The 27,500-nt window shown below is 43.2% G+C and overlaps 1 protein-coding gene across 1 annotated transcript in view; it reads left to right on the plus strand.

The window, feature by feature from the left end:
- The window catches only part of LOC127003245 (uncharacterized), a 60,162-nt gene that overhangs the window by 23,654 nt on the left and 9,008 nt on the right, over window positions 1-27,500 (plus strand). Inside the window, exons 4-5 of the mRNA XM_050869647.1 lie at window positions 7,969-8,084; window positions 11,295-11,388. Coding sequence (XP_050725604.1) covers window positions 7,969-8,084; window positions 11,295-11,388 — 210 coding nt within the window. The remainder of the gene's footprint in view (window positions 1-7,968; window positions 8,085-11,294; window positions 11,389-27,500) is intronic.

The following is a 27,500-nucleotide window of genomic DNA, read 5'->3' on the forward strand; positions in this document are numbered from 1 at the left end:
CTCTCTCTCTCTCTCTCTCTCTTCCCTTTCTCTTCTTTAATCTTTATTGCTTGCTTTCCTTCCGTTCCTCCTCCTACTTCTCCTTCTTATCTTTCTCTCCTTCTTCTCCCTTTCCTTTTCCTTTAATCTTTATCATATGTTTTCTCAGTCATGCGGAAACGGCCCAGTCCTTCTAAGATCGTATTGACTCTTTCTTTGTCTCGACAGGAATGCAATGAAAACTCTCATGCAGACGCCGAGCCAGTGGTTTCATCTGTTCGCGGGTTACTGACGAGCCTGACGGAAATAAATACAAAATAAATAATATATAATAAAGCGGGCAGCCTCATCATTATAAGTCAACAAGTTTTCTGTGGTCTGCTTTTCCAAGTTTCCATGTTTCCTCCTCTTCCTTATTGCACTCCTCGTCGGGAGCATTTCATTTGGGCGGAATATTCGATTTGTTACTTTATTGTTTGCACGCAACTTTAGTCTGACATTTGGACGACATGCCAGTGATGCCGTGGGATTGTCACCACCATTCAGGCGAAATCAAAGAGGCTGCAGAAGCGAGCTGAAAAGCGAGTGCCACAGAACTGTTTGTCGTGGATGCGTGGATGGAGCAGAACCTGTGTGAGGGAATGATCAACCTTCTATTTGAACACTTTAACAAGTATGAGGCAAAATAATTTTGTCGCCGTCAGTTAATTCTCTCAGTTGGCTGCAAATTTCTAGCCATAACAGACAGGCAAAGAGAGTAAGTGCAAATATGAAGAGCATGCATGTTTATAGTTTTGCTTTATTCATTTATTTTTTATGAATTTGTGAGCCCATTTTGTGCTTCTCCATTTGCTTTCCACGATGCTGCTTTGCTGAAGTGACGAGACAGTATGTGGGCAGACAACAATCAAACGCTTTGCTCACTCCTCTTTTCGTGACAAAACATTTTTTTTAAGATTTTACCGCGCCGTATGTGTTGGTGGTAAAGTGTGGTTGATGTCCGGCAATAACTAGTCATGATAAACATGCTGAAAGATGTTTAAGACTGTCAGTGAGCCAGTATGAATTTCCCCCAAGTGGTGTCGAATACGTCAAAGTGGACCTTGTTTTGTCGCTCAGCTGAAGAGATAATTGGCGCCCATATGATATTTTTTCGCCCAACTAAAGTTCGTATTTGCCGGTATGAAACGCAGCCCTCCTCGTCTTTCCTTTCCTTCCCTTCCCCTGCGCCCCTTACTTTTTGTTTTCCTTTGGTTTCCTTCCGTTTCTCCTCCTCCTCTTCCTGCTCATTACCCTCGTCTTCAGTCCTTATTTTTTCTTCTTTATCTCCTCCTCCTTCTTCTCTTGCTCATTCTCTCGTCTTAATCCTTATTTTTCTCTCCTCCTCCTCCTCTTCCTCCTCCATTCCTTTCTCTTCTTTTATCTTTTTGTTTCTATCCGTCCTTCCTCCTCTTCTTCCTCTTCACTCTCAACACCTGCCTCACTCTCTTACACATCTGCACCAGCTGCGCTCTCTCTCTCTCTCTCTCTCTCTCTCTCTCTCTCTCTCTCTGTCTGTCTGTCTGTCTGTCTGTCTGTCTGTCTGTCTGTCTGTCTGTCTGTCTGTCTGTCTGTCTGTCTGTCTGTCTGTCTGTCTGTCTGTCTGTCTCTCTCTCTCTCTCTCTCTCTCTCTCTCTTATTCTCTTTATTCTTTTGCTTTCCATCTTTATTTACTCTTCATTAACTCCTCCTTGCGTTACCAGCCTTTTACGTCTTTATTTGCATTCCTTCTTTTCCTCTCACTCATATTCTCCTTTGTCTCCGTGGTGCAGTGGTTAGCATGCATAGCTTCGAATCAACGGACTCGGGTTCGATTCCAGCCTAAGCAGTCGACGCGGGGCTCACCCACCCAGCTATTGATCCTCCCTTTCGGGCTGGTCGATTAAGGTGTCGGAGATGAGCACCAAGGCCATGCGCAGTTTAGTGTACGCCCCAACTCTCCCGTTACTCGCCTCCTTCTTTATTTTGTTTTCAATCTGTTTTCTTGTTTGCTGTTGTTTTTTAATTAATTTTCAAGCCATTCTTTTCTTCCTTGCCTCGTTTCTGTTCTCTTTTATCTTTTCTTTCATTATTTTCTCTCCTCCTCTTCTTCCTTCTCCTCTTCCTCCTCCTCCTTTGCGCTATGTTCCTCCTTGCTCTCATTATCGTTATTCTTCCCTTCCTCCTCCTCTTTATCCTCTCCTCTATACTCCTCTTTATGATCTTCCTCCGTCTTTTTATTTTTTTCTTCTTCCTTACTCCCCATCTCCTTCTCTTCCTCTTCCTCCTCTTTATCGTTCTCATATATCTCGCTCTCTCTTTTTCTCTCTGGTAACAATTCTTTTCATTTTCCTGCTCCCTTTTCTTTTTTTTTTTCATCCTTCTTTATCCTCCTCCTCCTCCTCCTCCTCCTCCTCCTACTCCTCCTCCCCCTCCTCCTCTTTATAAATCTATACATCTTGCTCTTTTTTCTCTCTCATAATAACTGTTCTTTTCTCCTTTTACTCTTTCTTTTCCTTTTTTTCTTTCATTCTTCTTTATTCTCCTCCTCCTCTTCCTCCTCCTTCTCTTCCTCCTCCTCCTCCTGTTTATATTCTCTTGCTCTCTATCTTTCTCTCTTTCTTCTTTATTCTTTTCCTCCTCCTCCTCCTCCTCCTCCTTATCACTCGTATATTTTTTTTTCTTCTTTCAACCTTTCTTTTCATTCTATTGTTCTTTTTCTTTCTTTTTTTCTTCTCTGTCCTCCCTCTTCCTCCTCCTCCTCCTCCTCCTCCTCCTATCATTCTCATACATATCATTTTAATTTTTCTCATTTTTTTCATTTCATTTTCAGGCTCTCTTTTCTTTCTTCCTCTCTTCTCTATCCTCCTCCTCCTCCTCCTCCTCCTCCTATCATTATCATACATATCACTTTCTTTTTTTTCCTTTTTTTCTTCTTTTCATTTTCAGACTCTTTTCTTTCTTCCTCTCTTCTCTATCCTCCTCCTCCTCCTCCTCCTCCTCCTATCATTCTCATACGTATCACTCTATTTTTTTCTCATTTTTTCTTCTTTTCATTTTCAAGCTCTCATTTCTTTATCCTCCTCCTCCTCCTCCTCCTCCTCCTCCTCCTCCATCTTCTCCGTCCAGCTTCTATCAATAATACCTCCTCCCTCTCGCACCTTTTTTGGCTGTCCTCTCTGTTCACACCTTACCTGAGCCCCACACACCTGCCTGACACACACACACACACACACACATACACACACACACACACACACACACGGTTTACATACACATACATAAACACGCAATATACTGACCCAACCTCCCCACCCCCACCTCTCTCTCTCTCTCTCTCTCTCTCTCTCTCTCTCTCTCTCTCTCTCTCTCTCTCTCTCTCTCTCTCTCTCTCTCTCTCTGATACGTAACTAGTTAAGGAAAAATTCATTACCCCGATAATTCCTTTAATTAAAAATAGGACTAATCTTTGCTCAAGGTTCAATATTCTCTCCTCTAACCTCCTCCTCCTCCTCCTCCTCTTCTTCTTTCCTGCTCCTCCTCTTCCTCCCCCTTCTTCTCATCTTTCTCCCCCTTCAACTCATTTTTCATCCTCATTTTTGTTCACTTTTTTTCGCCCTTATTTTTTACTTTTCCTCATTTTTTCTTCTTCGTCTATTTTCTCCTCCTCTCCTTCTTCCTCCTCCTCCACCTATTACGGCTTCTCCTATTCCTCCTGCTTCTTCCTTTTTTAACTTTTTACCTTCCGTTTTCACTCCCTCCTCTTCCCACTCCCTCCTCTTCCTCCTCCTCCTCCTCCTCGCTCCAAACTAACCCGCGAATAAGAAACAACGGTAAAACAATTCAAGCCAAGCGACGCACTACGTATATCGGCAGGAGTTATTTCTCGAACAGAGTCGTCCGCCACTGGAACAGCCTTCCTGCAGGAGTGGTTACTTTAGTAAGAAAACGATCAACTTTAAAAATCGCATTGACCGTCACTTTGCCTCGTCGGGAGTGAACTGAACGTATTCCTGAGTACGTACAGAAGTGCTTTAGTCCTTCCCGTGAGCCTCTCCTGTGGCTGACGGACTGATTAATCACTGAAGGAAGAGCTGCTCCTGCTCGTCCATGTTTCCTCCTTCCTTTTTCAACTTTTTTTCCCATTCCTTGTTTCCTTTAATTTCCTCCACCCCCTCCTTTTGATCTTCCTCTTCCTCTTCCTCCTCCTACCGCTTCCTTTCCTCCCACCACCTTTCCTCCTTTCCTCCAAGTGCTTGGGAAGGAGGAGCTAAAGGGAGAATTAACCCCCTTTCTCTCCACACCTCCTGGCGTCTACTTTACCTCCCTCCCTCCCTCCCTTTCTTCTCCCTTCCTCCCTTACCCTCAAGCAGCAAGATTAGTGAGAAGGAGAGAAAGGAGAGGCGTAACGAGGAAGGGAGAGAGGGAAGAGGGGGGAAAGGAGAGAGGGGAAGGAGGTAGGAGGAAGGAAAGGAGAGAGAAGGAGGGAGATAAGAGGGAACTATTGAAGGGCAAACGAGGTGATAAAAGGAGGTGAAGGAGAAGGACATAATGAGAGAGAGAGAGAGAGAGAGAGAGAGAGAGAGAGAGAGAGAGAGGAGGGGAAGCAGGAGGAGGATAATTAAGAAGATGATGATGAAAATGATAATGAATAAGAAAATTTAATAAATCTAGACGAGAAGTAAGTAAGAAAGAGGAGGAGGAGGAGGAGGAGGAGGAGGAAAGGGGGGGTGAAGAGGAGGAGGGGAATATTGAACATGAGGAGGCTGCGTAGTGAGAGAGAGAGAGAGAGAGAGAGAGAGAGAATAAAGGAAATAAAATAAAGAAAACAAGTAAAAAAAACAGGAAGTATTGGCAAGGACGTTGTGCAAGAAAAAGAAAACAAAATTATTTATACATGCAGTCTCTCTCTCTCTCTCTCTCTCTCTCTCTCTCTCTCTCTCTCTCTCTCTCTCTCTCTCTCTCTCTCAGACGCAGGCACTCGCACATGCACAGGTGTGTGTGTGTGTGTGTGTGTGTGTGTGTGTAATTCACCACGGGCTGATCACGAGTTGGACTCGCTTTCGCCAGCAGGTACCCACACGACGTGAGCAAGTGCTCATTATCGTCGATCTCTGGGTACTGCCAGGACCTCACACAACACACACCCATTCCCCTTGCTCAAGGGGGGACAGTAACCACTCCTAGTTCGAAAGGGGTTCGAACCGCCGCCTGTTTGGCCGTGAAGCCTTGCAGCGCGACGCTCTAACCGATTGAGCTACCGGAGCGGAGCGGAGTGTGTATGTGTGTGTGTGTGTGTGTGTAATATACTGGGCTTCATTTCAGGAGCGTAAACAAGAGGAACGGTGAAATCATCAAGCTATTTTTGGCTTTAATTATAATTCATCTCGGTCATACAGTTCAGTTATGTTCGCTTTTAGAATGAACATCAAGCTATTAGAACAAGTGCAGAGGAAGACGACAAAAATGATTTACGGCTTGAGAAACACCATAAGTATACGGATAGGCCTAGATATTTATATGAATTTTCTCTAGGAAGGTGTAGGGTGCAAGGGCTTTCATACGAGCGGTGTTAATAAGGTTCTTCAGGTATGAGCCGCATAGGACACTGGGTGGATAAATTCAGATTCAACACTGCAAGGACACATACAGGAGCTGGTTTTCTAATGGCGTGGTGTATGAGCGGCACATGCTTGGCAGTCATGTCGTGAGTGAGTGATAGATACATTAAAGAGGAGGCAGGATAAATTCAGGGACAGTGAGCTACCTTGTACTGGAGACATGACCAATGGAATGAGAGAGAGAGAGAGGTGGTGGACAGTGTTGGTAGTAGTGGAGTTATGTGGTTGTGTGGGCGCGGACATGTGTGTGTGTGTGTGTGTGTGTGTGTGTGTGTAGGCGTGTGACTAATATGGGGGACTGGTCTGGTGGTGGGGGGGAGGGGAGGAAAGGGGGGGAGGGGGGTGGTTATGGTGGCGGTGGGTTGCCTCCTTGTATGGACTTGCTTCCACCTCCACCACTATCATACTAAGCAGTCCTCCTCCTCCTCCTCCTCCTCCTCCACTTCCTCCTTTTCTTCCTCCTCCTTTTCTTCCTACTCCACTCTATCCATCCTTTTCTCTCCCTGCTCCTCTTCTTTCTTCTCCTTCCTGTTTATCTTTGTCATCCACTTTACCCCTCCTCCTCCTCCTCCTCCTCCTCCTCCTCGTTCTTCTCCTTCACTTCCCCTTCAGCTCATAACTCATGCTCCTCGTCTTCCTCATTTTCCTCGCCCTCTGAATCTTCTTTCCAAAAATTTGCATACTGATACTTCTCCTCCTCCTCCTCCTATACTACTACTACTACTACTACATTCCTTTTTTCTATACACAAAATTTCACTTCCTTATTCTCCCTTTTCTTCCCACAAGTTATTTCCTCTTCCTCTCCATTGTTCTCCTCGGTTTCTTTTCTCCTCCTCCTCCTCCTCTTCCTCCTCCTCCTCCTCGGCCATTCCTTTCTCGCTCTCCTAATTGTACCTTCTCATCATAATCATTATCATAATCATCTTTGCCTCCTCCTCCTCCTCCTCCTCCTCCTCCTCCTCCTCTTCGTCCTTGTCCTCTTCCTCCTCCTCGGTCATTCTTCCTCTTCGCACCTGATTGCGTCTCCTCCTAATTATAATCATTATCATAAAGAACAGTCTCCAGCCTCTTCTTTATCTCCCTCATCTTTAACCCTCCCTCTCCTCTTCCTCTTCCTCCTCCTCCTACTTTCCCTGCTTTTGGTTGCTTTCGTCCTCCTACTTCTTCTCCTCCTCCTCCTACTCCTTTCTCTTCTTGTTATTTTTGTCATTCTCCTCCTTCATTATCTTTCTCATCTTTACCCTCCTCTTCCTCTTCTTCTCCTTCTCCTTCCCCTTCTTGTTATCTTCGTTCTCCTACTCCTCCTCTTTCGTATTTTCCTTTTTTTTATATCTTCGGTCTCCTCCTCCTCCTCTCTTTCTTTCTTTCCCTCCTCTTTGATATCCTCAGGCTCCTCTTCCTCCTTCTCCTCCTCCTTCTCCTCCTTTCCTTTATTCTTGATGTCCTCTGCCTCCTTCTTTTCCTCCATCTGCTTTCCTCTCTTCTTTTATTTTTTGTTTCTTGTCCTTTTTATTTATTTTTCTTATTGTTTTCCTTCTGCATTAATATCCTCGTTTTTGTAATCCTACGTAACCTCCTCCTCCTCCTCCTCCTCCTCCTCCTCCTTTTCCTCCTCGCCTTCATACTTGTCCTCCATTTCCTTCTTTTCTTTTTCTTATTCCTTTTTTGTCTCCTCATTCCAGCCTTTCGTTGTCATTATCCTCCTTCTCCTCCTCCTCCTCCTTCTCTTCCTCCTTATCCTCCTCTTCCTTCTTCTTCTTTTTTTTTCCTTTTTATTATTTCATTGTCCTTTTCTTCCTCCATCCTCACGCTGTCATTGTATTCCTCTTCCTCTTTCCCTTCCTCCTCCTTTTCCTCCTCCTCCTCATCATCATCATCCTTTTCCTCCTCTTCCTCCTTCTTTAACTTTTACACCTATTATTTTCTTGTCCGCTTTTCATTTCACCTTTTCATTGTTATTATCCTCCTACTTTCTAAGCCTCCTCCTCTTCCTCTCCCTTCTTCTTTTCCAGCCTATCCTCCTCTTCTCTCTTCTTTAACACCTATTCTTTTCCTGTCGTCTTTTTCATTCCCCATTTTCGTCATTTTCCTTCTCGTCCTCTCCTTTTCTTTATCCTTGTCCTTTCCAGTTCACATTTTCCTTGCCATTATCCTCCTGTCTATCCTCCTCTTCCCTCTTCTTTAACACCTATTCTTTTCCTGTCGTCTTTTTCATTCCCTATTTTTGTCCTTTTCCTTCTCTTCCTCCTTTTCTTTATCCTTGTCCTTTCCAGTTCACATATTCATTGTCATTATCCGCCTTCCTCCTCCTCCTCCTCCTCCTGAGTGTCGTGTCTCCGTCGTTGCAGGGTCGCTGTCGTCGCCGTCGCCAGGGTCGTGTGAGGTGGACGGGAACTACTACCCCAGCGAGACGGCCATCCCGCGAGACCATCCCTGCCACTACTGCATATGCTACAGGTCCCAGGTGAGGCGGGGGACGGGGGAGGGAGGAAGGAGAGAGAGAGAGAGAGAGAGAGAGAAGTAAGGAAGATAAGAAGGTAGGAAGGAAATAAAGAAGCTAAAAAGGAAGAGGAAGGAAGGTAACAAAATAATAAAGAAAGAAAGGAAAAAAGAAATAAAGAAAAAATAGAAAAAAAGAAAGGAAGGAGGAGAGGAGGAAAGAATGAAGGAAGGAGAAAGAAAGAAGTAAAAAAGTCAATAAAAGAAAAAAAATACGATAAAGAAAGTAAGGAGAAAAAACAAACTAGAGAAGTGAACAGAAAAGAATGAAATAAAAGAAATATATGAAAATGAAGGAATCAAGAGAGAGAGAGAGAGAGAGAGAGAGAGAGAGAGAGAGAGAGAGAGAGAGAGAGAGAGAGGGGAAGGAGGGTTGAGTGATATGAGTTTCGATAAGAGGAAAGTTGTGATCTATCGGGTGAGTTTGCCGTGTGTGCGTGCGTGCGTGCGTGCCTGTGTGTGTGTGTGTGTGTGTGTGTGTGTGTGTGTTGACTCTCCTAATTGTCTGTTTGTCCACGTCTGTCGCTCAGCCCGCGCCATTATCACTGTATATACGTCTGCCTGTCTTCCTGCCCGTCTGTTTGCCTGTTTTTTTTTTTTTTGTTTTTTTTTTGTATGTGTGTGCAGTTTGTGTCTTTTTTGGTGTGTTTGCATGAGGAATATATTTTTGTACTGTTATATGTATGTATGTATGTATGTACGCATGTATGTATGTATGTATGGATGGATGGATGGATGGATGGAGTAAAGCAGGTAAGGAGTTAGATATTAAGAAAGATTGTGAGTATATGTGTGTTTGTATGTGTGTTTTTATGTGTGTGTGTGTGTGTGTGTGTGTGTGTGTGTGTGTGTGTGTGTGTGTGTGTGTGTGTGTGTGTGTGTGTGTGTGTGTGTGTGTGTGTGTGTGTGTGTGTGTGTGTGTTTGTATGTGTGTGTGTGTGTGTGTGTGTGTGTGTGTGTGTGTGTGTGTGTGTAGGCTACTCGTGTATACATATGAATGTTTCTGTAGGTATGAAAGAATGTGTGTGCCTTGCTAAGTATGTATATTTCTGTACATATGTGTGTGCACGCTCGCCGGAATAGAGACATGCCTCAGCCGCATCTACATAATGTATGCAAACTCGTTCACATTTTCTCTCTCAACCACGCAAACTCAAACGCTTTCGGCTCACAACAACTATTTCCAAAGGCCACAAGGGAGATTTATCACGTTCCATGATTTTGTTTTTCATGCGTTGTACAGAAGTCTTGTCAAACCATCACTAGACTCACAAAACGACCCATGAAAATTCCCACGCCTGGTTTTCTTAAACGTCATATTAATCTTTATTTTTTCAACAGTGAATTATGGCTGATTAGTCTTTTTGACCCGTTTTTCAAGGTGTGGTTAGTTGTTTTGTTGATTTTTTGCATCATTTTTATAACTGAGTTTGCAATATGTGAAAATCTAATACTTTTAACTTTCCCAAAAATTGAATTAACATGCTAAACTAGCCACACAACTGTTGTTAATAAATACTAATGCAACGTTTAAAAGTAATCTGGCGCCACCACCACTACGAAAGCCTTAGCTAATGTCAGTGTTTGGGCCCCGAAAAGTTTAGTAATATGGGCCTTTGGAGTCGCATCTACATAATATATACTAACTCGTTTACTCCTACTCTTCTCTTATAACCTCCATGCACGTGCCCCGCCCTCGCCTTACGCGCCCCGTCCCCGCGAGGTTCTGTTTCAAGGTCAATGTTGCAGTAATTCAGGCAACGGCGAAAGGTGAGCAGCACGCGACTTAACCGGATTAGCGGGAATTCGGGGAGTGTTGAGAGCGACTTCGGTTAGTGAGTCAGATCGGCTTTTGTTGTTGTTTTTTGGTGTGTGTGTGTGTGTGTGTGTGTGTGTGTGTGTGTGTGTGTGTGTGTGTGTGTGTGTGTGTGTGTAAGTGTGTTTTATTTTATTTATCTATTCAGTTTCCGTGTCTTTTTATTGCCTGTATTGTGTGCGCGTGTCTGTCTAGCTGTCTGTCTGTATCTGCGTCTATATTTTAAATCTCTTTCTTTGTATATGTCTATCTGTCTCTGTTTACTCGCTTGCACAGATGAAAAATGTGTGTGTGTGTGTGTGTGTGTGTGTGTGTGTGTGTGTGTGTGTGTGTGTGTGTGTGTGTGTGTGTAAATGATTTTGTACGTGTTTGTTATTCCCTATGTTTGTGATCCTTGGTTTGTATGTTCGTCAGTCTGTTTATCTGTTTACAATGCCGTCCTCGTGTCTGTCTACCTGTCATTGTCCTTGTCTATCTTTCTGTCCATCTGCATACCTGTCTCTCCGTTGGTTTATTTGTCTATGTGTTTGTTTTGTTTTCTTTTGGCTTTGTCTGTCTAACTAATAGCTGGTTCATCCGTCCTCCTGTATGTCTGTCTATTTCCCTGTCTGTTTGTTAGTCTGTTTTTTTTACCTCTTTATTTTAATGTTTCCAATTATCCTTCTGTCAGTTCGTCTTTCATTTTATTCGTCTGTCTGCCTGTCTACCAATATTAATGCCTCTATCTCTCCTTCTGTCCGTCCATCTCTCCTTCTGCCTGTCTGCCTGTTGATCTGTTTTTCATCTACCTGTTTGTCTGTATCTATCTTAATCTGTCTCCAGTTCTCATTCTGTCAGTTCGTCTTTCCTTTGCTCCGTCTGTCTTTCTGTCTGCCTGTCCACCAATATTAATGCCTCTATCTCTCCTTCTGTCCGTCCATCTCTCCTTCTGCCTGTCTGTCATCGTGTTTTAATCTGCCTCCATTCAACTGTACGGCAGGCTGTTATCTTGCGTGTTTCCCTCCCTCGTGACCTCCGACCCTCCTCCTCCCTTTCCTCCTGTCTTCTTCTTCCTCCTCTTTCTCCTCCTCTTCCTCCGCGTTGCAGATCACAGGTTAATCTTCTTCCTGTCTCTGTGAGCTGCCCCATGACCATTCTCCTCCTTCTCCTCTTCCTATTCTTGCTACCCTACTACTACTACTACTACTACTACTACTACTACTACTACTACTACTACTACTACTTAAAATCCTCTTAGTTCTCCATCTCCACGTTGCAGCTCTATTTCCTTCTGTCCTTCCTTGCTGACCCCCCCCCTCCTCCCCCCCAGCCTCCTCCACATCCCTAACCTCCTTCTCCTCCTCCTTCTCCTCCTCGCAGGTCACGTGTTACTGGAAGCAGTGTGCCGCGGCGCCCTTAGACTGCGCCGTTATGCACTTCGAGAACGTGTGCAACCCATCCCTCTACATGTGCAGTGAGTAACGTGGTGCGCTCTCTCTCTCTCTCTCTCTCTCTCTCTCTCTCTGACCAGCATTCTCTTCCCTCCCTCCCTTATTTCTATTTTCGTTCGTTGTATCTACTTCCTCCGCCTCCTACTGCTTCTCCTCTTCCTCCTCCTCCTCCTGATGATCATGCTTTCCTCTCTCTCCTCTCTTTCGTCCTTGTTCTCATGTCCTTGTCCTCCTTGTCCTCTCTTCCTCCTACTCCATACCCTTTTTCTTTTCTTCACTCTCCTCTTTCCTCGTTATTCTTCTCAATACGTACATTTTCTTCCTTGTCCTCCTTTTTTTTGTTCTCTCTCTCTCTCTCTCTCTCTCTCTCTCTCTCTCTCTCTCTCTCTCTCTCTCTCTCTCTCGACGACGTATCATGACGCAAAGAGGACATTCGTTAGGCCTAATTTTTATTTATTTATTTTCTTATTATGAAGTGACGGGAATGAGACGCGAAATATATTGCCCAAACTCTCTCTCTCTCTCTCTCTCTCTCTCTCTCTCTCTCTCTCTCCCTGACGCAAGGGTGACGCAGAACTTGACGCAGGACGACGCCGAAGGACGCAGAAGGACGCAGAGCAGGACAAAAGAATGACTAAACGACGTCTTGCCTTTTGGGGTTCCTGAAGGTGAGTCTCTTTTCCTTTGTCTCAACCTCAAGTTCTTCGGCTCGATCTTCCTGTGTTTGGTTCTGTTATTCTTTTTTAGTCTTGTTTCTCTGTTTTGTTTTGTTTTCCATTCGTGTTTATCTTGTTGTTTGATTTCTCCTCCTCCTCCTCCTCCTCCTCCTCCTGCTGCTGCTGCTGCTGGTCATGTTCCTGCTCCTTCTCCTTCCTTTTCGTAGCCGTTTCTCTCTTTTCTTTCGTATCTTTCTTATCATTTTCCTCCTCCTCTTTCTCCTCCTCCTCCGCCTCCTGCTGCTGGTCATGTTCCTGCTCTTTCTCCTTCCTTTTCGTAGCCGTTTCTCTCTTTTCTTTCGTATCTTTCTTATCATTTCCCCCTTCCTCTTTCTCCTCCTCCTCCTCTTCCTTCTCCTTCTCATATCCCTTCTTCAATATGTTTCTTCTTAGTTCCCTCCTCCTCCTTCATTCTTACTAATTTAATCTAATGTAAGGAACCTTGATCGAAGTTTATGCATGGATGAAGCGCTTTAATAAGGGGGATATTAATAAGGTCCTGATGGTAAGAGAGTCGGGTAGGACACGTAGTGATGGGGATTCGACCGGATAAATTCAGTCAACAAGGACATATGCTAAAATTGGTTTACCAACAGATTGACAGATGAGTGGAACAGACGTGGCAGTCATGTTGTGAGTGCTAATACGACAGTTATACATTTAAAAGTAGATTAGATAAATTCATGGACAGTGATGTTAGGTGGTATTGGGTTTACAGGAGCTGTCTTGTACATACCTGCTAACCTCTTGCAGGCTCCTTACGTTCTTATGTTCTTATGTTCTATCTTTCCTTTCTTTCCTTCTTCTTTCTCCTCCTACTCTCTCATCTTTATTGCTTTCTTCCCCTTCTTCCTTTCCATCTTCTTTCATTTCTTTCAGTCATCTTTCTTTTCTTCTTTTTTATTTTATTTCTTCCATGTTGTTTTATTATTTCCTTACTTTTCCATGCCCTCCTCCTCCTCTTCCTCCTCCTCTTCATCATCATCATCATCATCCTGTTCCTCTCGTCTCCTTTACCTCTCTTTGAATGGAACGATTGAAATGAAGAGAAAAAAAAGGAGGATAAAAAGAGAAAGAGTTGCTAGTTTGATGTTTGTTCTGATGCTGAGGTGAATGTTGGAGAGGCTGGCTGTTTACCTGTCGCCTTATTTGTGTGTGTGTGTGTGTGTGTGTGTGTGTGTGTGTGTGTGTGTGTGTGTGTGTGTGTGTGTGTGTGTGTGTGTGTTCTCCTTCCCTCCCTCTCTCCTCTCTATCCTTTAATCTTCCTGCTGTCTGTCTTTCTGTCTGGCTGTCCCTTTGTCTCTGTCTGTCTGTCTCTTCTTATCCTAATATTACTGTCTTTCCTGTCTTTTCTATTGTTTCTCCCTCAATAACATTTCTTGGTTTCTCTCTTCTATTCCATCAATTTCTACAGCCAATATTTCTTCCATTTTCTTCTCGCTTTTCTTAATTTCGTCCTACATATTTCAAGTACTTATTTTGCCTCTCCTTTTACTCGCATAATAAAATACAACTTGCATAAAACACAAAAATGAACAGACAAAAAGTGAAAAAAACTTAACTCGTAACCCCAAAATTTACCTTCTTTATTAAATTTTCTACGGTCAATCTTTTTTTTCCAACTGCGTATCTCTTCTTTTGTGTCTCATGTCCTTCCCACTTTTTCATGACTTCCCGCCTCCTTCTCGCACCAACAAATATAAACAGCTTCTCATTATTGTATCCTCGTAACCCTTAAATCCTCCCCTCGTCCCTCTTATGCACGTAGCCCATTATAGCGAAAGTGTTTGTTTGTGAGTTTGTTTGTTGGCCAGTGTTGGCGGGGCTTCAGGTAACGCGCCAGCAGGTGACCCATCGGCTTACATATTATGTTTTTATACTTGTTTACTATTATATTATTCTTTTTTTATTTATTTATTGGACTGTCTTTGTTTTGTCTTTGTTGCTTCCATTGGTGATTGATATATAGAAAGACGAATTTATAGATGGATAGATAGATAGTTAGAGAGATAGATGGTTTGAGAGAGAGATGGAGAGAGAGGTTTGTCAGTCCTGTATATTGTTGTGTGTAGTTCTGTCTCTCTGTCTCTCTCTCTCTCTCTCTCTTTTTCTTTATCGTTCTACATTCTCCTTTTCTATCTTTATTACCGGAGAAAAGGGGTTAGGCTATTGACTCTCTCTCTCTCTCTCTCTCTCTCTCTCTCTCTCTCTCTCTCTCTCTCTCTCTCTCTCTCTCTCTCTCTCTCTCTCTCTCTCTCGTTGCTCATTCCATCCTTTCTACTCTTCCTAATGTTCCACCAACGCTCTTGCCTAAATACTTGCTGGTGTCCCCACGTTAACCTGGCCTCGAAACACACACACACACACACACACACACACACACACACACACACACACACACACTATTGCACTCCAGACACATACCAAGGAAATTTATGTGGATGTTTACGCATATCACACACACACACACACACACACACACACACACACACACACACACAAACACACACTTACAAAGAAAATTTATGTGGATGTTTAAGAATATAACACACACACACACACACACACACACACACACTATTGCACTCCAGACACATACCAAGAAAATTTATGTGGATGTTTACGCATATCACACACACACACACACACACACACACACACACACTATTGCACTCCAGACACATACCAAGGAAATTTATGTGGATGTTTACGCATATCACACACACACACACACACACACACACACACACACACACACACACACACACACACAATGATATCGCACTTCCTTGGCATACAGAGGAGATAATATGCCTGTGTAAATGTACGTGCACACACACACACACACGCACGCACACACGCAAAAAAAAAAGCAATGCAGGCGTGGGTGAGCAAGAAAGTCACCCAATCAGGAGGCAGGAGAGGCGTGAGGTCAGAGGTCAGGTCAAGGCCTCCACCAATCAGGGAGGAGCAAGAGACATATCAGTTCACAAAGGAAGACCTCGAGACGTAAACTTTCGGATCCATTGCTGCGGGGATTAATATATTTGTTGACCTTATATTTGTTTACCTGGTTTGTTTGTTTGTCTGATTGCTTGTGCTGAGGATTTAGTGCTTTATGGATAATGCTAATAGATAACGAATTAGTTTTATTTATTTATTTATGTGTTTGTCACTTTATAAGCTAATTGGCAAATGGTGAAGATGATGGCGATGGTAATGATATTGATGATGGTGATGATGGTGATGGTGACGATGATGATGGCGATGATGATATTGATGATGGTGATGATGGTGATGGTGACGATGATGATGGTGATGATGATGATGTGATATTGATGATGGGGATGATGATATTGATGATGGTGATGATGATACTGATGATGGTGATGATGGTGATGATGATGATGGTGATGATGATGGTGACGATGATGAAGATGATGATGATGATGATGATGATGGTGATGATGATGGTGACGATAATGATGATAATGATGATGATGATGGTGATGATGATGATGGTGACGATGATGATGATGAAGATAATGTCCTAAGTGCATAAAAAAACGTTGCTAAATGAAAACGTACTCAATTGTTCTTTCTTTTCGTCACTCTACCTCTCTTTTTATCTGTCTATCTAATTATCTATACATCTATTTACCTTTCTATATTTTTTCTTTTGCTTATATTTTTCCTATTTTTCATTTTTCCTATTATTTTCTATTTTCATCTATTTTTCCGTCGATATAATGTGATTGCTCAATATCCGTAATGGAACGCACTGACCCCAACGATTGCCCTTTCCTGTAATATAAACGCAACACAGAGAACTGAAGCATAGTAATTATCTTTGTGTGTGTGTGTATGTGTGTGTGTGTGTGTGTGTGTGTGTGTGTGTGTGTGTGTGTGTGTGTGTGTGTGTGTGTGTGTGTGTGTGTGTGTGTGTGTGTGTGTGTGTGTGTGTGTGTGTGTGTGTGTGTGTGTGTGTGTGTGTGTATCCATACGGACATATTATCTTCTTTGTATGCATGCCAAGGGAGAGAGATATCCTTGTGTGTGTGTGTGTGTGTGTGTGTGTGTGTGTGTGTGTGTGTGTGTGTGTGTGTGTGTGTGTGTGTGTGTGTGTGTGTGTGTGTGTGTGTGTGTGTGTGTGTGTGTGTGTGTGTGTGTGTGTGTGTGTGTGTGTGTGTGTGTGTGTGTGTTTCCAGGCCAGGGGGACATGAGGACACCCGCTTATAAGGTAATAGCGTAGGAAGGAAATAACGAGAGGTAGAGAAGGTGAATGCGCTACGAGAGAGAGAGAGAGAGAGAGAGAGAGAGAGAGAGAGAGAGAGAGAGAGAGAGACCACACAGACCCCATGGTCCAGACTAGGTGGTCTGTCCTTAAACCTAAGTGATTCTACATTAATCAGATGGCTCCAAAACGTTGCTTTTCTACTCTAGTTAATATTAAGTTCAAGGAAGTGACGGTCGAGCTTGTTTTTAAAGGAGTCAATCGTGTTACACTGGACCACTGATGGTGGGAGCTTATTCCATTCTCGCACTACAACGTTGGGGAAGAAAAATTTGGTGCAGTCTGAATTTAATTGTCTACATTTGAGTTTTACGCCATTGTTCCTCGTGCGCAAAGTGTCATCGATTATAAACAATTTTGTTCTGTCTACATTCGTGAAACCATTAAGTATTTTAAAACATTCGATCAGTTTTCCTCGGAGGCGACGTTTCTCAAGAGAGAACATGTTAAGGGTGGAAAGCCTTTCTTCGTAAGATTTGTTGCGCAAGGAAGGGATCATTTTTGTTGCCCGACGCTGAACACCTTCTAATTTAGCAATGTCTTTTGCATGGTGGGGAGACCAAAACTGTACCGCATATTCCAAGTGGTGTCTGACTAAACTATTGTAGAGCGGAAGTATTACATCTTTATTCTTGAATAAAAAAGTTTATTTTAATGAAGCCCAACATTCTGTTCGCTTTATTTGCTACATCGATGCATTGCTGTGAGAATTTGAGGTTTGACGCGATTTTGACCCCCAGGTCCTTAACGCATTGAACGCTTTTAAGTTTAACGCCGCGCATTTCGTAATCGAACTTCTTATTCCTTGTTCCAACTTGAAGGACCTGGCACTTGTCAACGTTAAAGGGCATCTCCCATTTATCCGACCAAGCTGAAATTTTGTGCAAATCCTCTTGGAGGCTTTCTCTATGAAATATACATAGTCATAATTTCATATACACATGACGATATATATATATATATATATATATATATATATATATATATATATATATATATATATATAATATATATATATATATATATATATATATATATATATATATATATATATATATATATATATATATATATATATCACACCTCTTCGTCAGTGAGAGAGAGAGAGAGAGAGAGACGAGAGAGACGAGAGACGACATGAGACGAGGGGGGAGGGGGGGAGAATTCCTGTGTGCGTCTCATATTTGTACTTACACACAGACATCGCTTACCCTCGTGAGTACCTTGAAATTCAATGTGTACGTCAATGTAAAGATGATACGTGTGTGTGTGTGTGTGTGTGTGTGTGTGTGTGTGTGTGTGTGTGTGTGTGTGTGTGTGTGTGTGTGTGTGTGTGTGCGTGGGCGTGGGCGTGTTCAGTGGGTCAAGGTCGGGGCCGACGTGGGAGAGGGAAGGGAAGGCGTGGGCGAGGGTAACGGGAGAGAGAGAGTACACGATTGCGCCAAGAACCACTTAATATGGTATTGAGTGAAAGTAGAAAATTATAGCAACAGATGGGCACGAGAGAGAGAGAGAGAAAGGGGGGTGAGTACATGTGTTAGTATCCAGCTGAAAGATTTTTTTGTCCCTGTCTGCCGGAGTACCACACTTTCTCTCTCTCTCTCTCTCTCTCTCTCAAACAATGGTGGCACTGTCGGGGTAATAAAGCAACAAGCAGTTTCTTTGTTCCGTCGTGATAGCAAAGTAGAGAAACCCACTTCGCTAAGTGTTATTAAGTGTGTGTGTGTGTGTGTGTGTGTGTGTGTGTGTGTGTGTGAGAGAGAGAGAGAGAGAAAGGCAGAAGTATGTACATGCGCAACACACACACACACACACACACACACACACACACACACACACACACACACCAAAAATATAAGCAAATAGGCCTACAAGTACATTTCTTACCTTTCGTCACCTTCCCTTTCCCTTTCCTTTCCTTTCCCTTTCCTTTACTCTCTTTATTTTCTCGTCCTTTCCTTAACCATCACATCACATCACATCACATTACATTCCATCACATTCCTCACCTTCCTTTCCCTTTGCTTTCCTTCCCTTCCTTCTCTTCCATTTCCTACTCTGACGTTCCCTTCACTTTCCTTTCCTTCCTTTCCCTTCCCTTTCAACCTCTTCTCACCTTCCTTTACCTTTCCTTCCCTTTCCTTTCCTTCCTTTCCCTTCCCTTTCAATCTCTTCTTACCTTCCTTTACCTTCCCTTCCCTTTCCTTTCCTTCCTTTCCAACCTCTCTTCACCCTCCCTTCCCTTCTCTTCCTTTCCCTTCCCTTTCCTTCCTTTCCGACTTCTCCTCACCTTCCCTTTCCTTTCCTTTCATTTCCTTCCTTTCCTTTCTTTTCATTTAATTTCCTTCCTTTCCTTTCCTTTCCTTTTCCTTCTTTCATTTCCCTTCCCTTCCTTTTTCTTTCTTTCCTTTCACTTCCCTTTCCTTTCGTTTCCTTCCCTTCCCTTCATTTCCCTTTCCTGCCCTTTCCTTTATTTTCTCTGTCCTTTCCTTCCCTTCCCTTCCATTCCCTTACCCACACTTTTTCCTTCCCTTCCCTTCTCTTCCCCCACCTTTTCTTTCCTTCCCTTTCCCTTCCTTCCTCCCTTTCTTCCCCTCACCTATCCCTTCCATTCTCTTCCCATCTCTTTCCTTCCCATCCCAATCCTTCCTCGCTTCCCTTCGTTTCCTTCCCTTCCCTATCCCTCTCTTTCCATTCCCAATCCTTCCCTTCCCTTCACCTTCCTTCCGCCTTCACTCATTCACACACAATCACCTGATCAAGCAACAAAACGTTTCTTTCGTCATCTATAAACCGGTTCAGTCGTCTATTTTTAACGTCTCGCTCCGCTCCATTCCTTCCCTTTTATCGCAGCTCAAGATTTACATTGGAGCAACTTTTGTTTTCATATAATAGAGCGGCTTGATGGGGGCATATTTCTCTTTTTTTTTTATGGCTGTTGATCTGCTTTCTCTTGGCGTAAATATAAAAAGTTTTGGGGCATATGAATATTTATAGGAAAAGTATTTGAGGTTTTTGTTTCATTTATTTGCTTAAGATTTGATTTTTTTTTTTGTGTGTGTGTGTGCAGGAAAACTATGAGTAACCTGTTTTAATTTATTAGATCAGTATTTGAGGATTTGAATGTTTCAGTTTATCGAGTATTTGAGTATTTACAAGATAAATATTTGAGTAACTTCCGTTTTCATTTATGAATCATTATTTAAGTGTTTGTGTACTTTGAGAATTTGAGCATTTACAGGAAATTATCTGAGCAACTTCTGTTTCCATTATTTATTTATTTATTAGTAGAATGTCAGGATTCGCATGGATATTTTGGTATTTAAGTATACTGGGTCTATGATTATTCACAGGAAAATAATTGAGCAACTTTTTTTCACATCCTGGTTTGGTGTAAAATTTATCTTTTTTTTTTGGCACATGATCTGCCTTCTCATCCCCTAAATAGCAAATGTGTTCAGCGTGGCGATATAGACAAAACACGTCCTTTATCTAGACCTTTCGTTACGTTTGGTTGTTTTTTGGGTTAGGCTGGGTTAGGTTTGGTATATTTGGGATAGTTTTGGCATGATTTGGTTTGGCTAGGTGTGGTTAGGTTGGATTGGGGTTCGCAGGGCTGCGTTGGGTTGAGTGGTTTGGTTGGGAATAAGGTAGATTAAGTTTTGTTTGCTTAGGTTTGGCTGAATTCGTTTTGTTTGCGTCGGGTTAGCTTACCGTATAGTTATGTTAAAGTTTTTATATTACTCTAAAACCTTACCACTAACATTGACGTTCACACTTCATATACTTTCCTCTAAATACTATACTATACAATAAACTCCCTTAATATTTTTCTCTTAAAACTTTTCTCCCAACACTGACGACCTAGCACTGTTTTAATAACAGTTTCTGACTCCCACTTTTATAGAACACTCATAAAACTTCTCTCCAAAATTTTTCTTCCCGGCAGTAAGATGAAGTATCATGGAGGGTAAAGTTGGGGGCACAGCTCTGTGCGTGGCGGCGGTGGTCATCTCCGTCCCGTTGGCCCTTGGAGCCTGTGGTGGAAGAGGACCCTTAACCCGACACAGGGCCAGTGTGACATCCGGGTTACTTCAGTTTACCTTCCCCAGGTTTTCCCAGGTACCTGTTAATCGACCATCCCGAAAGGAAAGATAAATAGCTGGGTGGGCTGCACGCCGAACTGTCCAGGCTGGGAATCGAACCCAGGCCCGCAGATTCGTAGTTATGGACGCGGAGGCACTTCTTCCCAGCAGTGCTTCAATAAATTTCTGAAGCATATATAAAAAAGAGTCAGCATTGTTACAGGACGTTACCGCCGGGCATTTCCAACCTTGGAGACAATTATTGTTACCTTGATCCGTCCAAATGCTTATGTGGAGCTACGCATCGTCCTCCCGAGCTCCCGCGACCACCATTGTGTGATGAAGCGGATTGACACAAAGGACAAATTACGTACGCAGACCTTGGCCGCACGTAATGGCATACAACAACAGGGAACCAATCACCTGCCGCCCCCTCACCTGTCTACCCACCTGTCCTCACTTGTCTTTCTGTTTACCAGACCCTGATGCTGCCTAACAGAAACCAATAATATATGATTTAACTCAAATTCAATCATTTAAACCAACCCTATGCTAACCTAGTCCAACCCATCCGAAACTAATCTAACCTACCCACGCGTCCGCCTTCCTACCTTCCTGTTTGTCTAACCGTGATGCTGCCTAAACTAAACAAACATAATGACACATAACTCAAATTCAAACTAACCAAAGGAATCTTAACCTAATCTAACCTGACGTAACCTAACCCATCCTAACCTAACTTAACCTACCCACACGTCCGCCCACCTATCTGTCTGACCCTGATGCTGGCTAACCTGAACAAACCTGATATTACCAAACTCATCAGCCTAACCAAAAGAATTAATCTGATCTGACTTAACCCAGCTGATCATAACCTATTTACACCACCACCTATCTGTCTGACCCTGATGCTGGCTAACCTGAACAAACCTGATATTACCAAACTCATCAGCCTAACCAAAGGAATTAATCTGATCTGACTTAACCCAGCTGATCATAACCTATTTACACCACCACCTATCTGTCTGGCCCTGATGCTGCCTAACCGAAACAAACATGATCTACCCTAATTCATATTCGAACTAACCAAAGCAACCCTAATCAATGCGATCGTAACCTGACCAAACACTCTCTAACTGAATTCCTAACCCAGAATCCAACCCAATTTCTAACCCATTCTAATCCAGCCAACGCAAACCATGTACAACCCAACCTAACCTAACCTAACCTGACCTAAACCTTTCTAACCCGACTAACGCAAACCATGTACAACCCAACCTAACCTAACCTAACCTAACACCTACGCTTACCTTACCTCGTTACCTTACTCCTATCAATCACCTGCTCACCCTTTCACCTGCCCGTTCACCTGCCTTGACCCTTATGTTACCTGGGCTTTCTTTCCTTGTCCTTGTGCTGCTTCCTTACCCTTGATTCGTTAGGTGATCATGACACACAACATTACACAACAGGAAACTATTGATCACCTGTATATCTACCTGCCTACGTACCTGACCCTAATGTTACCTGAGATTTCGTTCCTTCCTTTACCTTTCTTTATCATTGATCCATAGGTATACAGTAGAAAATTCACCACCTGCCTACCTACCTACTTACCTAACTGACCCTGATTTTACCTGACATTTCTTCCTTTTGCCTTGCCTTGCCGTCTTATTCTTTCTTCTCGTTAAGTAATTATTGATATAGAACAGGAAATTCCCCACCTGCCTACCTACCTACTTACCTAACTGAAGCTGACTTTACCTGAACGTTTCCTACTTTTCCCTTGCCTTGCTATCTTATTCTTTCTTCTCGTTAAGTAATCATTAATATAAAACATGAAATTCCCTACCTGGCTACCTACCTACTTACCTAACTGACCCTGATTTTACCTGAACATTTCCTCCTTTTCCCTTGCCTTGCTATCTTATTCTTTCTTCTCGTTAAGTAATCATTAATATAGAACAGGAAATTCCCTACCTGTCTACCTACCTACTTACCTAACTGACCCTGATTTTGCCTGACATTTCTTCCTTTTCCCTTGCCTTGCTATCTTATTCTTTCTTCTCGTTAAGTAATCATTAATATAGAACAGGAAATTCCCTACCTGGCTACCTACCTACTTACCTAACTGACCCTGATTTTACCTGAACATATCCTCTTTTTCCCTTGCCTTGCTATTTTACTTTTTTTTCTTCTCGTTAGGTAATCATTAATATAGAACATGAAATTCAGCACCTGCCTACCTACCTACCTACTTACCTACCTACCTACTCTCTTCTGATGTTACCTGATTTCCCTTATATTTGCTTTTCTTTGTTTCCTTTTGTTTATTTCTCGTTAGGTTATCATAATTGCCTCCCTCCCTCCCTCCTTTACCATAGTGTTACCTAAGCTTCCTTCCCTTTGCTTAACCTCCTTACCTAACACCTGCTTCTCGTTACGTCATTATCATAAGTATACGAATCTCATTACTTACCTACTTATCTACCTGCCTACCTACCTCCCTGACCCTAGTGTTACCTGAGCTGCCTTTCCTTCCCTTTGCCTTCTTTCCTGACGCTTGCTTCTCGTTACGTCATTATCATAAGTATACGAATCTCATTACTTACGGCGGTGGCCGAAGTGATAGCGTACTGGACCCACATTCGCCGCGTGATGGACGACGCGGGTTCGAATCCTCACGCTACCACTCGGATTTTTCGGTCACCGCCCACATGCTGTCCTGAAGACCACCCATCAACCCGGACTCTAGAAGCCGTCCAAACGAATCAAGTACGAGTTCCGGGGGGGCATGAGCCAATGCAAGATGGCGCCACTATAAACACTCGCCTGCGCCAGAACAGGCTGGGCCGACCATCAGGCCCCACCTGGAAGAAGACCATCAGGCCCCACGCGCAATAGGCAACAACGTAAAAAAAAATAAAAATAAAAAAATAAAAATCTATATGCCTACCTACCTCCCTGGCCCTAGTATTACCTGAGCTGTCTTCCTTTCCCTTTGCCTTGTTTCCTTACGCTTGCTTCTCGTTACGTCAATATCATTATACAACAGAGAATTATACAACAGGGAAACACAATTATTCAAAGGGCATTTCACTATACAACAAGGAATTAACACCTACCTCCCTTCCTCCCTGACCCTGGTGTTACCTGAGCTGACTTCCCTTCCCTTTGCCTTGTTTCCTTACGCTTGCTTCTCGTTACGTCGATATCATTATACAACAGGGAATTATACAGCAGGGAAACACAATTATTCAAAGAGCATTTCATTATACAACAAGGACTTAACACCTACCTCCCACCCTGACCTTAGTATTACCTGAGCTGTCTTCCCTTCCCTTTGCCTTGTTTCCTTACGCTTGCTTCTCGTTACGTCGATATCATTATACAACAGAGAATTATACTACAAGGAAACACAGTTATACAAAGAGCATTATACAACAAGGAATTAACACCTACCTCCCTCCCTCCCTGACCCTAGTGTTACCTGAGCTGCCTTCCCTTCCCTTTGCCTTGTTTCCTTACGCTTGCTTCTCGTTACGTCGATATCATTATACAACAGAGAATTATACAACAAGGAAACACAATCATACAAAGAGCATTATACAACAAGGAATTAACACCTACCTGCCTCCCTCCCTGACCCTAGTGTTACCTGAGCTGTCTTCCCTTCCCTTTGCCTTGTTTCCTTACGCTTGCTTCTCGTTACGTCAATATCATTATACAACAGGGAAACACAATTATACAAAGAGCATTTCATTATACAACAAGGACTTATCACCTACCTACCCACCTGTCTACCTGCCTGCCTACCTGAGCGTTACCTTAGCTTCCTTGCCTCGCCTTGATAATCACCCCGTGCTATTATTTCCTGCCTTCAAGGTCACTGTGGACGCCGTTGGATATTTTTTTTTTCATACATGTGTTTATCATTCTCCCCTTCTCCCCCCTCTCCAAGTTTTTTTCCTCCCCCCCCCCCCCCCCACCATTAGCTTACGCACGGTGACTCGTAAGGAAAATACTCCACATGCTTTTATTATTTTCCTTTTTTTTTGTAAGCTCTCCTTTATAAGTGTGTCTCTTGTCTGTGTTTGTGTGTCTAACCATGTGTCTGTCTGTTGGTCTATCTGTCAATCTGTCTGTCTGCCTGTCTACCTGTCAATCTCTCTCAATCTGTCTATTATCTTCCTTTTTTATCTTTTTTTTTTTCTTGTCTGTAAGCTCTCCATGTTACGTGTGTTTCTGTCTTATCTGCGTCTCTCTGTCTGTCTCAATTTCTGTCTGTCTGTCTTTATTATCTTCCTGTTTTTTTCTTTTTTTTTCTTGTTCAAAAGCTCTCCATGTTACGTGTGTCTGTCTGTCTGTCTGTCTGTCTGTCTGTCTGTCTGTCTTTATTATCTTCCTGTCTTTATCACTATTTTCTTGTTCATAAGCTCTCCATGTTACGTCTGTCTGTCTGTCTGTCTGTCTGTCTGTCTTTATTATCTTCCTGTCTTTATCACTATTTTCTTGTTCATAAGCTCTCCATGTTATGTGTGTCTGTCTGTCTGTCTGTCTGTCTGTCTTTATTATCTTCCTGTCTTTATCACTTTTTTTCTTGTTCATAAGCTCTCCATGTTACGTCTGTCTGTCTGTCTGTCTGTCTGTCTCTCGTAGTGCCACTTTTTGCAATGCTCATAACACTTGTGCAACGTTCATGGTGTGTAGTTTTGCAATAATATATTCATGAAAGCGACCGAGTGAGGGACTGGAGGCATACTGGAGACTGGATCAAGTTTTTATGTGTGTGTGTGTGTGTGTGTGTGTGTGTGTGTGTGTGTGTGTGTAATGTCGTCTCTCCATCCACGTCTATCCACCTAATCCATAAACACGTGAACTCTCCTGCCTTGACCGCCTCAGTATTTAGACCGCTTCTTTCATCCATAGTTCGACGTGGAAAGCTGAAATTCGTGACATTTTGGAGAGCAAGGACTTTTTTTTTCCATATAAACTCGTGTCCTAATACTCTTCCATTGTGTGTGTGTACCTATGCGTGTGTGTGTGTGTGTGTGTGTGTGTGTGTGTACCTATGCGTGTGTGTGTGTGTGTGTGTGTGTGTGTTTACGGCAAGGGAGGCAGCTCAAGGGCAAAAAAACAAAAATCACAACAAAAAAAGCTCGCTATACGCTACTCCAACAGAAAAAAAAAACAGAAAGAGGGGCCAGAAACGAGGTCCATTTCAGGTGGAGAGGTATCTTGATTTTTTTTGTGTGTGTGTGTGTGTGTGTTCGTGCGTGTGCGTGTGTTCGTGCGTGTGCGTGTGTAAGCGTGTCACGTCCTTGCTCTTGCTGTACAAAATGTTGCCTCTGATTGGGGTCGCGGCGCCGTCATTACTATTAACTCTAATGGCCTCCACAGACCTAATGGCCGCGTAATTACACTTTTAATGGCAGTTTTAGGCTATTGGTCATTATTACACAGAGAGAGAGAGAGAGAGAGAGAGAGAGAGAGAACAGATGAAGGATACGAGAAGAAAAAGGAGGAAAGGGATATAAGAGAGAAGAGAGGAAGGAGGGAAGGAAGGAAGGACAGAAAAGAGAACGATGGAAAATGGGCGAATATGAGAGAGAGAAAGAACGGAGAATAAAAAGAGAAAGATGGAATATAGAACAAAGACATGAGAAGGAGGGAAGGAAGGAAGGAAGGAACAGACATAAAAGTGATAATGGATATAAGAGGGATGAAAAAAGATAGATAGATACATAGATAGATAGACAGAGAGTGAGAGAGAGAAGCAACGCACCTGATAACACACCTGTTGGTCTTAATTACCTTTTTTATGTAACTAATTGGATTATTTACGTGTAATTAACTTTGTCTGGTTAACAGCATGCAATTATTTATGACGTTAGTGAATATCTGATGTATTTAGCGAGAGAGAGAGAGAGAGAGAAAGGTTGGATTGGAAGAGGTTATAGGTCAAAAGGTGGTCAGGTCAGGTTTGGGGGGAGGAGGAAAACGGAGAGGAGGAAAGAACGGGAAAGAAGGGAGGGTAAATGAAGAAAAACACATCAGGAGGGAGTGAAAGGGAAGGAAGGGAGGAAAAAACATGGGGAGAGGGAAAGGGAGCAGAAGGGGGAGACATAGTGAAGGGGAGATGATGGGGAGACAAAGAATGCGAAGAAAAAGGAAAAAAACAAGAGGAAAGGTGAAGGGAGAGAGGAGGAGGAGGAGGAAGATGTGAGAAAAGGAAAAAAAGAGAGCAAGGAGAGGGGAGAGAAAAAGAAGGGAAAAAATGGAAAGGGAAGAAAGGGAAGGAAGTGAGGAAGAAAGGGAAGAGGTGAAGGAGGAAAGGAAGGGAGAAAGAAATTGAAGAGAAGAAAAGAAAAAGGAAAGTAGGAAAGGGAAGAAGAAGGAAAGGGAAGGGAAGAAGAAGGAAAGGGAAAAAGGGAAGGGAAGAAAGAGAAAGGGAGAAGCTAAAGGGGAGAAAGGGAAGGGGAGGGAATGAAATATGTAGAAGGGTGGATGCCGCCTCCCTCCCCTTCCCCCTCCTCCCCTTCCCTTCACTTCCCTTCTCTGCCCTTTCCGAACTTCCTCATACCCCTCTTCCCCTCCCCTTCCATTCCCCCTCCTCCCCTCCCTCACCTTTCTTCTCTCCCCTCCTCCCCTTCACTTCACTCCCCTTCTCTGCACCTTCCTATCTTCCTCAATCCCTTCTTCCTCCCCTTCCCTTTCCCTCCTCTCCTTCCCTTCCTCTTCCTCTTCCTCCTCCTTACCCTTCTCCTCTTCCTTCTTCCCCTCTCTACGTTTCCTCGTCTTTCTTAACCTTCTCTTCCTCCTTCCCTTCCCTTCCTCCATCTCCTCTCTTCCTCTTCCTCCTCCTCCTCTTCCTCCTCCTCCTCTTCCTCCTCCTCCTCCTCCTCCTCACCTTTACTCCCTTCCCATTTCCTCATTTCTTCTCCTTCCCTTCTCTGCTGTATCATGCACTTCTTCTTCTTCTTCTTCTTCCTCCCCCGCCTCCTCCTCCTCCTCCTCCTCCGCCTCCTCCTCCTCCCCCC

This window comes from Eriocheir sinensis, chromosome 25 (genome assembly GCF_024679095.1).
Source record: "Eriocheir sinensis breed Jianghai 21 chromosome 25, ASM2467909v1, whole genome shotgun sequence".
Lineage (NCBI taxonomy): Eukaryota > Metazoa > Arthropoda > Malacostraca > Decapoda > Varunidae > Eriocheir > Eriocheir sinensis.